The following is a 13023-nucleotide window of genomic DNA, read 5'->3' as shown; positions in this document are numbered from 1 at the left end:
CCTGAGTAGCTAAGATTACAGGCATGCACCACCATGCCCAACTAATTTTTTGTATTTTTAGTAGAGATGGGGTTTCACCATGTTGACCAGGATGGTCTCACTCGCTTGACCTCGTGATCCACCCGCCTCGGCCTCCCAAAGTGCTGGAATTACAGGCGTGAGCCACCGCGCCCGGCCTCATTCTCTTTCACGGTTAACATTCACATCACTGTTGAAAATAGAAGAAATACTGGTTTAAATATTCAGATACAGTTGACATAACGAGAAGTCCAAGCCAGAGCAATCAGCAAGAGAAAGGAAAAATAGGGTCCAAATAAGAAAAGAGGAAGTCAAGCCGCATAATTCCACACCTAGAAAATCCAGTCTCCACCAGAAGAATCCTGGAACTGTGACATGATTTTGATAAAGATTAAGGCTATAACACACACACAAAATTGTAGACTACTTTTTCCTAGTTATTTCTGTGAAAATGATGTTGGTAGCTTGATAGGAATAGTATTGAATCCACACGTTGCTTTGGGCAGTATGGCTATTTTATCAATATTGATTCTTCAAATTAATGAGCATGTAATGTTTTTCCATTTGTTGGTGTCATCTCTGATTTTGTTCAGCAGTGTTTCGTAGTTCTTGTGGAGATCCTTCACCTCCTTAGTTAGACGTATTCTTACATATTTATTTATATTTGTTTTGACCATTGTAAATGGGATTGAATGCTTTATTGGGTTTTCCCCTTGATGTTACTGTCGTATGAAAATGCAACTTATTTTGTATGGCCGGGCGCGGAGGCCCAAGCCTGTAATCCCAGCACTTTGGGAGGCCGAGGCGGGTGGATCACGAGGTCAACAGATCGAGACCATCCTGGTCAAAATGGTGAAACCCCTTCTCTGCTAAAGATACAAAAAATTAGCTGGGCATGGTGGCGCGTGCCTGTAATCCCAGCTACTCAGGAGGCTGAGGCCGGAGATTTGCCTGAACCGAGGAGGCGGAGGTTGCGGTGAGCCGAGATCGCGCCATTGCACTCCCGCCTGGGTAACAAAAGTGAAACTCCGTCTCAAAAAAAAAAAGCTACTTATTTTGTAGCATTTTGACCCCTGCGGTAGGTGCCCTGGGGCGGGGGGGCTCCCGCGCGCTTCACGAGCCCTGTCTCGTTCACCAGCCCCACTGGGACGTCACAAGCGCTCAGCTGCCTAGTGCGCGCGTGGCAGAAGAGAAGTTGGTGACTACCGAGCTCCGTCTCCGTTACTGACCGTTTTCTCGCCATTGTACCTTGCTCTCAATGGGCAATTTATTAAGTATATTTCGCCCCCGGTCCCGCCGCAGGCCCCTGCCTGGCCGTGTACCACGCGCTCCCATAGCCCGGGAGGCGTCCCAGCCTGGCCCGGCTCCCCCTGTGGCGCCCACGCTTACCCCCGGCCCTTACGGATTTCTCTTCAATGGTCAGCAGAGTCGGAAGCCTTCTCCAGGCAGCTTCTTCGGCGCCCCCAGGAGACCGCCAGACACGGGCGCCCCCGTGGCGGTCCCGCCTGCTGTGGACTGCAGGCTCCTCTTAAGGAGGAGAACCGTGTTGTCGGCTCGCAACTCCTTGGTGTTGAGACACCCCAGCTCTGTGAGGATCCCTCCTCCCAGCAGCACGTTCACCCTCCGACCACAGGAGGAGGCGGTCGGGGCTAGGAAGCCGATCCCGATCCCAGCCAGGCTCCCGAATCAGACCAAGGTGAGGACCCAAGGAAAGAACAGAGGAGCGATAGAGGAGGAGGAGCAGGTAGTGACCCAGGGGCAGGAAGACGGGAAAAGCCCCCTCCTCTCCGCAGGATACCCACATCCAGGGCCCTGGAGGCCTGGGGAGACCTTAGTTCCGTCAGGGACAGTCCTGGGCCCCTAGAGGGAAATGTTTACCCCAATAGCCTGTGAGAAAATAACTTGACTGACAAGGCCCAGGTGTCTCCAGTGAGTTCCTGCTGGAAGGGCCATGTTGTCCCCAGCTCAGCCCTGCTGGAGAGTTCCTTTCCCTTAAGAATCCTGACCCAGGGCCGGGCGCGGTGGCTCACGCCTGTAATCCCAGCACTTTGGGAGGCCGAGGCGGGTGGATCACGAGGTCAAGAGATCGAGACCATCCTGGTCAACATGATGAAATCCCGTCTCTACTAAAAATACAAAAACTTAGCTGGGTATTGTGGCGCGTACCTGTAATCCCAGCTACTCAGGAGGCTGAGGCAGGAGAATTGCCTGAACCCAGGAGTCGGAGGTTGCGGTGAGCCAAGATTGCGCCATTGCACTCCAGCCTGGGTAACAAACAAGAGCGAAACTCCGTCTCAAAATATAAATAAATAAATAAAAATAAAGAATAAAAAGGAATGAAAATACTCTGAGGAATATGGGATTATGTAAAAAGACCAAATCTATGACCCACTGGTGTCCCTGAAAGAGATGGAGAGAATGGAAACAATCTGGAAAACATATTTCAGGATATCACCCGTGAGAACGTCCCCAGCCTAGCTAGAGAAGCCAACAGAAAATTCGGGAAATGCAGAGAACCCTAGTAAGATACTTAACAGGAAGATCATCCCCAAGACACATAATCATCAGGTTCTCCAAGCTTGAAATGAAAGAAAAAATGTCAAAACCAGCTAGAGAGAAGGGTCAGGTCACCTACAAAGGGAAGCCCATCAAACTAGCAGTGGACCTCTCAGCAGAAACCCTACAAGCCAGAAGAGATTGGAGGCTGAGGCTCAACATGCTTTTTTCCCCCCATGAGTCATAGGGTATGATTAACATTCTTAAAGAAAAGAAACAACAACCAAGACTTTCATATCTAGCCAAACTAAGCTTCACTGGTAAAGGAGAACAAGATCCTTTGCAGAAAAGCTAATACGGAGGGAATTCATCACCATCAGACCTGTCATCTCTAGGAATTCTGATTTTATAGATCACATCTGGCACTGCACCAGGTGGAATTCATGAAAAATGTGAGGAAATATTACTGCTAATTAGGCAAGCCTGATGCTCTAACGATTGTCAAAAACAAAAATGAAAAAACAAAATACTAAACCCCTGTAGCAGTGTTTCCTTATTCATTTCCTCCCTCCGTCCCCTCTGCCACGGGATTCCTGGGAACAGCCTGATACATATTCCTCTTCCCCTCCAGATGCAGAATTGGGTGTTCTTTGCCTGGGCTTTTGCCCTGCCCACACCCAGCAGGCCCACGGCTCAAAAAGTGGGAAAAGGAACGAAGGCAACCAAGGCGAAGGAGGCAGAACCTCCGCAGCCAGCAAAGAAGAGGCACTGTCTCCCAGCAGGTTAGGCAGCCCTAAGCCATGCACCCCAGTATTTGGGAGATGAAGGTTCTTCCCCACTTGTGTGTTTCCAAGCAGGGTCACGTTGTGGTTAAGGGTATGGGTTGGCAGCCAGAATGTTTGGGTTTGAATCCTGGCTCAGGCACTTACCTTGGATAAGTAATTGAACCCCTCTGTGCCTCATCTTCCCCCTCTGTACCTGCCTCCAAGAGTTGTTATGAGAATAAAGGAATTAATTCATGTAAAACACTTAAAACAGGGCTTACTACATATTAATCACCCAGTAAATGTTAGCTATTATTATCATCTTGAAACAGCTCCAACTCAGAATTATAATGAACATCATTATATTATACTGTCCTCTATTGCATCCCTTGAAACTACATTGCAGGCAAGAAATTACCAAGTCTTCTGGTGATTTCTTTCTTTTTTTTTTTTGTGAGACGGAGTTTTGCTCGTTACCCAGGCTGGAGTATAATGGCGCGATCTCCGCTCACCGCAACCTCTGCCTCCTGGGTTCAAGCAATTCTCCTGTCTCAGCCTCCTGAGTAGCTGGGATTACAGGTGTGTGCCACCAAGCCCAGCTAATTTTTTGTATTTTTAGTAGAGACGAGGTTTCACCATGTTGACCAGGATGGTCTCGATCTCTTGACCTCGTGGTCCACCCGCCTCGGCCTCCCAAAGAGCTGGGATTACAGGCGTGAGCCACTGCGCCCGGCCTCTTTTTCTTTCTTCCTTTTTTTTTTAATAATCAAGAAAAGAAAATTCCATTTATTCCTGTCAGAAACGTAAATCAATATCTGGTCTTGGGAGATGAAGAGAGTCGGATCCCATTCTCACCCAAACGCCATCATCAGTACTGATAAGCCAGTGGGTTTGGGCTGTCTTGTTAGGATCAGTTGGTGCTGCAGGAGGAAAGGGTGTATCTGGTTTGTCATCTTTTCGACAAGCAGGCATGGCTGCTCGGAAATGTTCTGCTTGACTCCCTCGATCTTCCAGTTTGATGGCTCTTGCTCTTTTCAGATTTTTCTGGCTTCCCGTCTCATTGAAGAATGTCCCAGCCACACTCTTCCCGGGGTTTCACTGTTCTTCCTTGCTCACAGTCAATGTTCATCTACTTTAGGGGCTGATGGTGCTAACATTGTTGCAATCCTGGGTGACTGCTCCAGATTGCAGGTTGGATTCAAGTTGACTTCACATATGTTTCACTCTTTTTGGACCAGTGGCCAATAAGAATACATTCATCTCCTGGTGGATTGCTGGACTTTGAACTGTCGGTTCCTCCAATCATAGTCCAGGCAGGATGCTTTCAAGTTTCCTCACCCTCTGGTCTCACATCCTGTTGTTCACAGTGGGGTTACTGAGAGTGAAAAAACTTACACGTGGTTTTGTTTACATTTTCTTTCTTTTTTTCTTCTTTTGGTGTCTTCCACATGTTACACATGAATGCACACAAGTTTATATTAAGAGAAAACATTAAGTCAGGAAACCAAAACATTTAAATACAGAATCTTTCAGAAGACACACAGTGAATTACCAGGAACTAAAGATAGAACTCACATTCCTAAATTCCTAGATTTTTAGCCCAAAATAACTCCACATAACAGAGAGAGGTGTTGCTACTCTCCAACTTACCTTTGCTCTAAAAAGAAAAGCTGTGAGAAATCTCTCAGTTAAGTATAGATAGATAGATAGATAGATAGATAGATAGATAGATAGGATGAAGGGATATAAGAATAAGTGGGTGGATGGATGGATGGATGGATGGATGGATGGATGGGTGGATGGATAACTATAGATGGGTATAACTTGGGGGAGGAGAGCGAGGGCCTCTGAAGGTACAGGATACAATTTGGCCTTAACTAATCACAGCCATTCATTTTCACAACCTTGGGAATATGGTTGCTCCTTAGCCCACATAAGCTTATTAAGAGACTATTCTAAGAAATTTAGCTACAGTTTTAGCAGACAAAGCCTGGGAAAGCTTCACCAGAGAGTTCTCCAGCACAGCAGTGCTCTGTTAATTCCTGTCCTTAATTCAATAAACAAGGGAATTTTGCAAAGGTTTTAATGGAAAATAACTACAGCCCTGATTTGCCTCCTTCAGAATTCTTATTGTTTCCTAATATTAAAAAGAAACTTTTAAAGGGCACCCATTTTTCTTGAGCAAATAACATAAAAAAGACTGCCTTTGCAGGTTAAATTCCCAGGACCTTTAGAGTTGGACTAAATGACTGGTATATTGGAAAAAAAAATTTGTATTTTATATTTTTATCTTTTAATTTTATTTGTTCCATGAACTCTTTGAAGTCCTCTTGTATAATTATTCCTTTGAAAAACAAATGCAACTGAGTGGGTGAATCTAGAGGTTGGGGCTTAAACAAGTGACTTAACAGAGGTTCTGGCCTGAGCTCTGAATTTTGCAAGTATGATTCCTAACTGTTTTATAGACAATTTCTCCTGGAACAACTTAAATATAAACGTAAATATTACCTTTAGAAGGTGCATTGTAGTGATAAAAGATACTGATTACTTATTAAAAAAGGCAGAGTCTACCGTTCTTATACTGGCCAGAGCTATGGACAGTGGCTCCAAGCTTGTTCAGCAAGGCCCCCTGAAGCCACCACCAAACAGGACCTCATGGAGACAGCATTCTCCCTGCTACCCAGCTGGGCTTTCTTCACCCACCTCAGGGAATTTCTTTCTCTGCACATACACAGTGGTGGCCCTGTCAAAATACTTAGCATAGCCCTCATTCAGGCTGTAAATCTTTCTTTTCTTATTAATCTTGACATCTTTTTCCACCAGTAAAAATTCACGAAGAGTCTAGCGAGATGAAGAAAGATGCCAGGAAGAAGAGAAACACCAGGAAACAGAAGCCCACAGAATCATGAGAAGATGGGGCCTGCTGGCAGAGCTGGGGCTTGGCCGTGGTCACTCTGGAGCCTGCCCTTCACGAGTGGTGGAAAGACAGCGAAAATATGAAGCCCACACAAGAAGCTCAAGCAGTAACATAGCAAGAGGGAGGAAAATTCAAAGGGAAGAGGCCCATGGTCTTCTTTCTCATTGTAACTTCTACTGTCAGGGAAGCCCCTTATTTATAAGGAACATGACTGTGTTTATCTCCCAAGTTCTCGCCCCCAGATTAAAATTTTCAGAAAGACTTAGGCCATCAACAGTTAGAGGAGAAGTTGTGCTAATGTGTGAGGGATGCATTTTGGCCATTAATTTGCGGTCCAGTATTTTGTTTATGTTAATGATTCAGTCTCAGAAAACATTACAAGTTTCTGGTATCCCAGCTACTCTTACCTGGGGAAAAGAGGAAGTTCTTTCAATTGGAAATTGTGTTCACCTGGCATAAGGAAAAAGTTGGTAAAATCCAAAGGAATCCTGAGACTTATTGATAAAATTGTGCTCAGTCCCTCTCTCCAGTCCCCTTATGCCCACCATGGCCCATAGCTGCAGGGCATCCCTCAGACGCCCCTTTATCTAGTTCTGGTGACAAAACGTGATCAGCTCGCAGCGGATACCACCTTAAATGCTGATGTCCCTCTAAGTCACTAGGGGGAAATCGGGGCCTGGAAACCAGATTCACTTTAATGGACATCAAATATTTTGAGAAAGTGAGAAACTCAAGAATGATAGCTCACAGCTGGCAGCTAGCCCAGAGGTTCCCAAGGAACATCAGAGATATTCCCAGAATACAAAGAGGAAAGGTCATGCCATCCATCTCTGAAATAAGACAGTGACTAGGAGACTCAATAGCTATACATTCCTCTCTTCTCCTAACAAAAATGACAACTGCTTCTTTACCAACGACTTCATTTTAATCTCCCTGGCTCCTAAATAAAAATTATTAAGATAACCAATCATTAGTTGCACCCACTTCCAGGCAATATCCAATCCAGACCAGTCCTCTCTTCCTCAAACCCTCTTTAGACTGGCCAAGGACAATTCCATGGTTCCTTTGCAGTGCAATTCCCCTGCACAATAAATTGAACTTCTTTTTCTTACAGATGTGCATGTGATTGTCTTTGTCTCATGAGCTTTAACTCGCTGTGGGCATGTGTTGCTTTGGAGCAGCCCAGCATTGAGTTCCACTTCTGAAAAATGCCTTGACATCCCTTAAAGAGTTGGATGCCAGTCTAGAAGGATTCGTATCTGGGCCTCTTCTAGTCCAAGGTCAGCATGTGCCTTAGCTTAAAAAGTAGACACCCTCCCCGGGATTTGAAACCTGAGTGAGAGGTTTGGTGTCCAGGACAGACTGGCCGTGTTGCAACACCAGTGACGTGCTTCCTGCTTCCTGGTCCTCTAACCCTGCCCGGTCCTAGCCAAGGCCTCAACTTTCTCACTGAAACGGGAGAAGTTCCCTTATCCTCGTCGCAGGGCATGTGATGGGGTATGACTCGCTGTGTCCTTGCACTGTGGCTCAAACCTCTAGGGGGAGGCATGCAGTCAGGCAGTCTGTGGGGCTCCTACCCCACGGCAGCATCTAGCCGTGAATGTTTACAGCTGAAGCCCCAGTGGGTGGATGTTACAGTGTGCTCTTCCACTTTATCCGTGGGTCCACAGGCAGCCTGCGTTAGAGCCCCTGCCTTATCTTCCGCCATCCGCTGTTCAACGTTGGTGTGTTCTTCCATCAATATGTTCCTCTTGACATCCAGCTGCTTGTGTGTGTGCCTACCGGGGTCTCAGGGATTTTAAAGGCACAGGATGGGGGTGTGGCAGGTCAAGGTGGTCTTGGGAAATACAACATTTGGGCACTGAAACAGAAATGCCTGTCCTCACCTAGTTCCGTGGGCATAGGCCCAGGGGTAAAGCCCTCACCAGAGACCCTCCCAGCATTTCTCTGCCCCTCTTCTCGTATCGCCATCAATGCAGTAACTCCTTTCACTTAATTGAGCCAGGTTCGATTTTGTTCTTGCTTTTCAGCAGAAAGCGTGCAGATGCACAGCTGTCATCTGAACAGTGGTACTCACTCTCCACCTGAATGGAGGAGCTCATTCTGCATCAGGGTGGGTGAAAATGCCTTGGTTTGATCCACTCCCGGGGCTGGGGCAGGGACTTTCAGGCCCCTGGAATGTTGTTTCCATCATTTTATTAACCTGGAAAATACGTCCTTTTATTCTGATTGTGTGGTCACCAGCAACCGCTGATTTTTAATATGGGCTCTCATGCACTCTGATAAGAGGGTCCCTGATGATCAGGCACCAACTCCTTGTCACTGAGAAACAAGGGCTCCTGTTTGTCAACGAATGCCTTGACATTGAGCTTTATCCCACAAGGGGGAGTTGGTTAACAGGAGGTGGTTACTCTGTGCAGAACAATATGTGTGTTCTGACAAAATCAAATCACCAGCTCTGCAAACCCACAGATCTCACAGGCTGGGTTTGAGCCACTAAAGAATGCTGCCTCCATCACTGCTGGCTGCCCTCCATGGTATTTCTATCTGTGACAACTGCCACCAGCTACGTCCACTGGACGTCAACATCCCAAACAGACACTAAGCTTTGTGCAGAGTCTTTGCTCAAATGTTCTTTATACTTGGGTGACTTGATCCAAAGGGACTTCAGGATAATACACGGAGAACAGGAAAGATTATGCTATGGTTCACCTCTTCCTTTTGTCAAGGCAACAAGCTCTGGTGCCCACTTATGTCTGGACTGGGCCCTGCTGTCATGTTTGAGGGTAGAAAGCAGGCTCTGTCTGTGCCTGGGAATCCTGGAGTTAGTTCCCAGAGTCAAAGCACCTCCCATTGCCTTTAGAACTGCTCAGAATGTTCTTGGAAATATTTTACTTGTACTCAAGAGCATTTGTTTTTGAAATTGGGTCTGGTATACTAGTTAAAGCACAGAGTGCCAGAGTGTGACACCTGACACCAGCGGTCACTAGCTTGACCTTAGGCAACTCACCCTCTCTGTGCCTCCCTTTCCCCATCTGAAAATATAAATAATGGTAAGACTTACCTCACAGGGCTGCTGTCATGTTTAAATGCATTAATAGATGTAAATTCCCTAGGACAGGTACCTACATTCCTTCAACTCATTAAGAATTATGTGTTAGCTGTTATTCTATAATTGCCCGAGAGTAATATGTGTAAGCCATAGATTTCTCAGGGTTTTCTGGCTTCTTTGAAAATAAAGGGAAACTGTGGCATTGGGAAATTGGCACAGCAATGGGTCTTGGTCTAATGGGTTTATAGGTGAAAAGATTCTATTTGAAAAGTTTCTCGATTTCCATACGGTAAACGCTGTTTTGTTAGTTAACTGTTCCATTTTGAAATTTGCAACCCCCCTCTCTCCACATATATAAACTGACATGTGAACTCCACAAAGGCTGCCATGTGTCAACGCTGTATCTCCACTGCCTGAAATGGTGCTTTGGGACACAGTACCTGCCCAGTAACATCTGTACATCTAAATTAAATTTAAATACTGACCTTTCATCTAAGTGAACACAAGAGGTTTTGAAGTGGTCATTGGTCAACATTATCTGAGTTTTCACAAGACCTCAGTATACTTGGCAAAGCATTTCACAAGTGATAGACAAGGCATCCACTTTAAAAGCAAAATTCACAGAGCGTTCTACTGGATGGGGCTGCTCTAAAGAATTCATGCTTCTGTCTGGAAACTCGCAGTGTGGCGATTCTTAAATCATGGAGTTCTCAAAAGCCAAAGAGATTGAGTGCATTTTTGAAAAATGAACTCGAGGACACGGCCTGAGTTGATGCAACCGGCTCTGCAGGACACTCCTACCCCCGGTGCCCTCACTAGAAAAGAGGCCCTTCATGGTTTCTCATGATGGTGCTAGCTCCCAAAACCAGGCTTCCAGGCTCTCTGACCCCCAAAACAAGTATTAGGAATGACCAGGAAATCACCTCAGGGGACTCGCATTGAAGCACAGAGGCCCATCAAGTCCCCAAGCCCAGATGCTGCCATATTCTGTACATACCGGGTCAGGCATGAAGAGGTCCACCCCTTGCCCTGTGGAGAGCGCCACCAGGGTTGTGCCACCCTCTAGGGCATAATCCGTGGCCACATTGTTGTGGCCAGGCTGCAGGGTGTCCCTTTCAGAAGGCTTATCCTCTGAGGTCTGTGGAAGAGAGGAGAGAAATATCGTATGTTATTTTCTTAGGAGAGAACCCTTAGTCAGAGGCCTGGGATTCAGATATCCTTGAACCACTGAAGGAAGTGCAGTTCTTAGAATTTTAAGCTGCCACAAATCTATCCAGAGGAAATGAGTTGCTATGTTACTGACAATTCTAGCTGAGCCATGGCAAAGGCCATTTTGGGACTTCTTCCTTCATATTTTCCAAACGCATGTGTCTGCAGCCTGCCAAGAAAAGCACTCCCAGATAAAATCACAGCCCTTCTTCGTCATAAGCCGCACTCCTGAGTCAGTATAGTCACACCTCACGTATCACTGAGCTGAGGGTGCAGCGTCTTATTCTGCACACTCAACATCCTCTGAAGTATGTAGGACTGTCACCTCCGTGGCTTAGAGGGAGAACTCTGAGAACAAAACAACCTGAAATTAGCAATCTGCAGCTGGAGCAGCTGCACAACTCACTCAGCAGCAGGAAGCCCTGACTCTGGCTTTCTCTCTGACTCTGTGGATGCTCCTCATTTGTTTCTCTTCCCCACAGCTCCTCTTCCTCTGGTTCTTTAAATCTCGGTGTTCTTCCTAGTTTTTACTGTAGCCCTTGGTGCATCCAGCCAGTACAAATGGTTCTTCCTCGTCTCCTTCTTCAAAATTAGGACTCTTGGCTGCTATGTTTATATTGATTCATGCCACCACCCACCACACACACACACACTCTTGATGGCATAGGAGATAGAGTCCTGACCCAGAGTGACCCAATCAGCCTCTCTCCTCCAGAAATGTAGAATTAGAGGACATTCTGGTGATGTAGAGTTAGAAGCCTTATAAACCCGAATGGTTTTACTGTCCATGCTCTGACCTCATGGTTTGGTCTTCCAGGTGCTTGATGCAATGAGCGCTCAGTGGCTTCTTTGAAGTCCCCAACACATTTTCATTCATGGATTTAGTGTCTGACTTCCCAGCTATACTGTAAGCAACCTGAGGGAGATAGCCACTCCGTCTTATTTGTAACACAATCTGGGCCATGTTTGTTACATTCAATTAACACATACACACACACAGATTCATATATATGTAAGTTTACACGCACACATAAATATATATATGCATACCTGTAGTGGTTTTCAGCATAAGAATCCTACACTTGATTTTTAGAGTTATACCATTCCTTTTTTTTGAGATGGAGTCACGCTTTGTCACTCAGGCTGAAGTGGAATGGCATGATCTCTACTCACTGCAACCTCTGCCCCCTGGGTTCAAGGAATTCTCCTGCCTCAGCCTCTTAAGTAGCTGGGACTACAGATATGTGCCACCACGTCTGGCTAATTTTGTATGTTCGATAGAGAAGAGGTTTCTCCATGTTGATCAGGCTGGTCTCAAATCCCTGACCTCAGGTGATCCACCTGCCTCAGCCTCCCAAAGTGCTGGGTTTACAGACATGAGTCACCTTGCTTGGCCCTCCAATTATTATTATTATTTTTACTGATTGTTAATAGTACATATTTTAAAATTTAATTATTATGAATGAGTTTATTGCTAATATATAGAAATCCAGTTGGTTTTGTATTTTGGTCTTGTATCCTGTGACCTTGCTGAACTCACTCGTTCTAGGGAGTGTTTTGGGTTTTTGTTTGTGACGTCCTTGGGATTTCCTACATAATCACCCCATCTGCAAAGAAGGACAATGTTATTAACTGCTTTCCAATCTGTTTCATTTACATTATTTTTCTTGCCTTATTGTGCTGACTACAACTTCCAGGACTACTTATGTTGAGTAAAAGTGTGAGGGAGGATATCCTTGCCTTGCTCCTGTTCTTAGAGGATAAGCATTCACTTTTTCACCATTAAATATAATGCTAGCTATAGATTTTTGTAGATGTACCTGATAGAGTTGTGGGGAGCTCCTCCTCTATTTCTTGTTTGCTAAGACTTTTTTTTTTTTTTCAGAGTCAGGCTTTTACTCTGTTGCTCAGCCTGGAATGCAGTGTTGCAAACACGGCTTACTACACCCTCCAACTCCTAGGCTCAAGCTATCCTCCCATCTCAGCCTCCCAAGTAGCTGGGACCACAGGCATGTACCACCATCCACCTCTCTGACTAATTTGGTTTTTTTTTTTTTTGAGATGGTGTCATGTTATGTTGCCTCCCACCTCGGCGATTTTCTTTTTCAAGTCATGAGTGATTTTTGAATTTGTTCAAGTGATTTTTCTCCATCAGTTGATGTAATTATATGATTTTTCTTCTTTAGCCTGTCGATATGGTGAATTACACTGACTGATTTTGAATACTAAACCAGCCTTCCATTACCAGACTAAACCCCACTCAGTCATGGTGTATAATTTGTTTTATGCGTTGTTGAATTCTATTTGCCAATATTTTGTTAAGGGATTTTGCGTTTATTGATTTTTTTAACTATTGTTACCCAAACACCAGGGGTTTGGTCTAGCTCTTGCTGCTTTTGAGACAAAAACATAGTCACTGAGACAGCAAGTATTGCAAAGGAAGAAGGCTTTAATCAGGTGCTGCAGCCAAGAGGATGGGAGCTCAGTTTCAAATCCATCTCCCCGACAGACTAAAACTAGGGGTTTATATAACAGAGAAGAAATGTGACAATGTGTAAAAATATAGG

The 13023-nt window shown here is 45.4% G+C and overlaps 1 protein-coding gene across 2 annotated transcripts; it reads left to right on the top strand.

Moving 5' to 3' along the window:
• Window positions 1–1189: 1189 nt before the first annotated feature.
• On the top strand, window positions 1190–11857 carry LOC118153812 (nuclear pore-associated protein 1-like). Of its 2 annotated transcripts, XR_008480771.2 has the most exons (4): window positions 1190–1714; window positions 3146–3296; window positions 6102–7475; window positions 8229–11857. XR_008480771.2 is itself a non-coding variant. In XM_035301048.3 (3 exons), the coding sequence occupies exons 1-3, from the start codon at window positions 1277–1279 to the stop codon at window positions 6185–6187; spliced, it is 675 nt and encodes a 224-aa protein (XP_035156939.1). In that variant the 5' UTR covers window positions 1190–1276; the 3' UTR covers window positions 6188–7807. The 2 variants fall into 2 exon arrangements, 1 of the variants encoding a protein (XP_035156939.1); XM_035301048.3 differs by lacking the exon at window positions 8229–11857 and having other exon boundaries at window positions 6102–7807.
• The last annotated feature ends 1166 nt before the right edge of the window (window positions 11858–13023 follow it).

This window comes from Callithrix jacchus, chromosome 1 (assembly GCF_049354715.1).
Source record: "Callithrix jacchus isolate 240 chromosome 1, calJac240_pri, whole genome shotgun sequence".
Classification (NCBI taxonomy): domain Eukaryota; kingdom Metazoa; phylum Chordata; class Mammalia; order Primates; family Cebidae; genus Callithrix; species Callithrix jacchus.
This window is presented reverse-complemented; position numbering and strand designations above follow the sequence as displayed.

Coding starts and splice junctions, on each gene's coding strand:
- LOC118153812 (XM_035301048.3), top strand. CDS start 1,277: ATGGGCAATTTATTAAGTATATTTCGCCCCCGGTCCCGCCGCAGGCCC. Junction 1,715..3,145: donor GGCTCCCGAATCAGACCAAG/GTGAGGACCCAA, acceptor CTTCCCCTCCAG/ATGCAGAATTGGGTGTTCTT. Junction 3,297..6,101: donor GAGGCACTGTCTCCCAGCAG/GTTAGGCAGCCC, acceptor TTTTTCCACCAG/TAAAAATTCACGAAGAGTCT.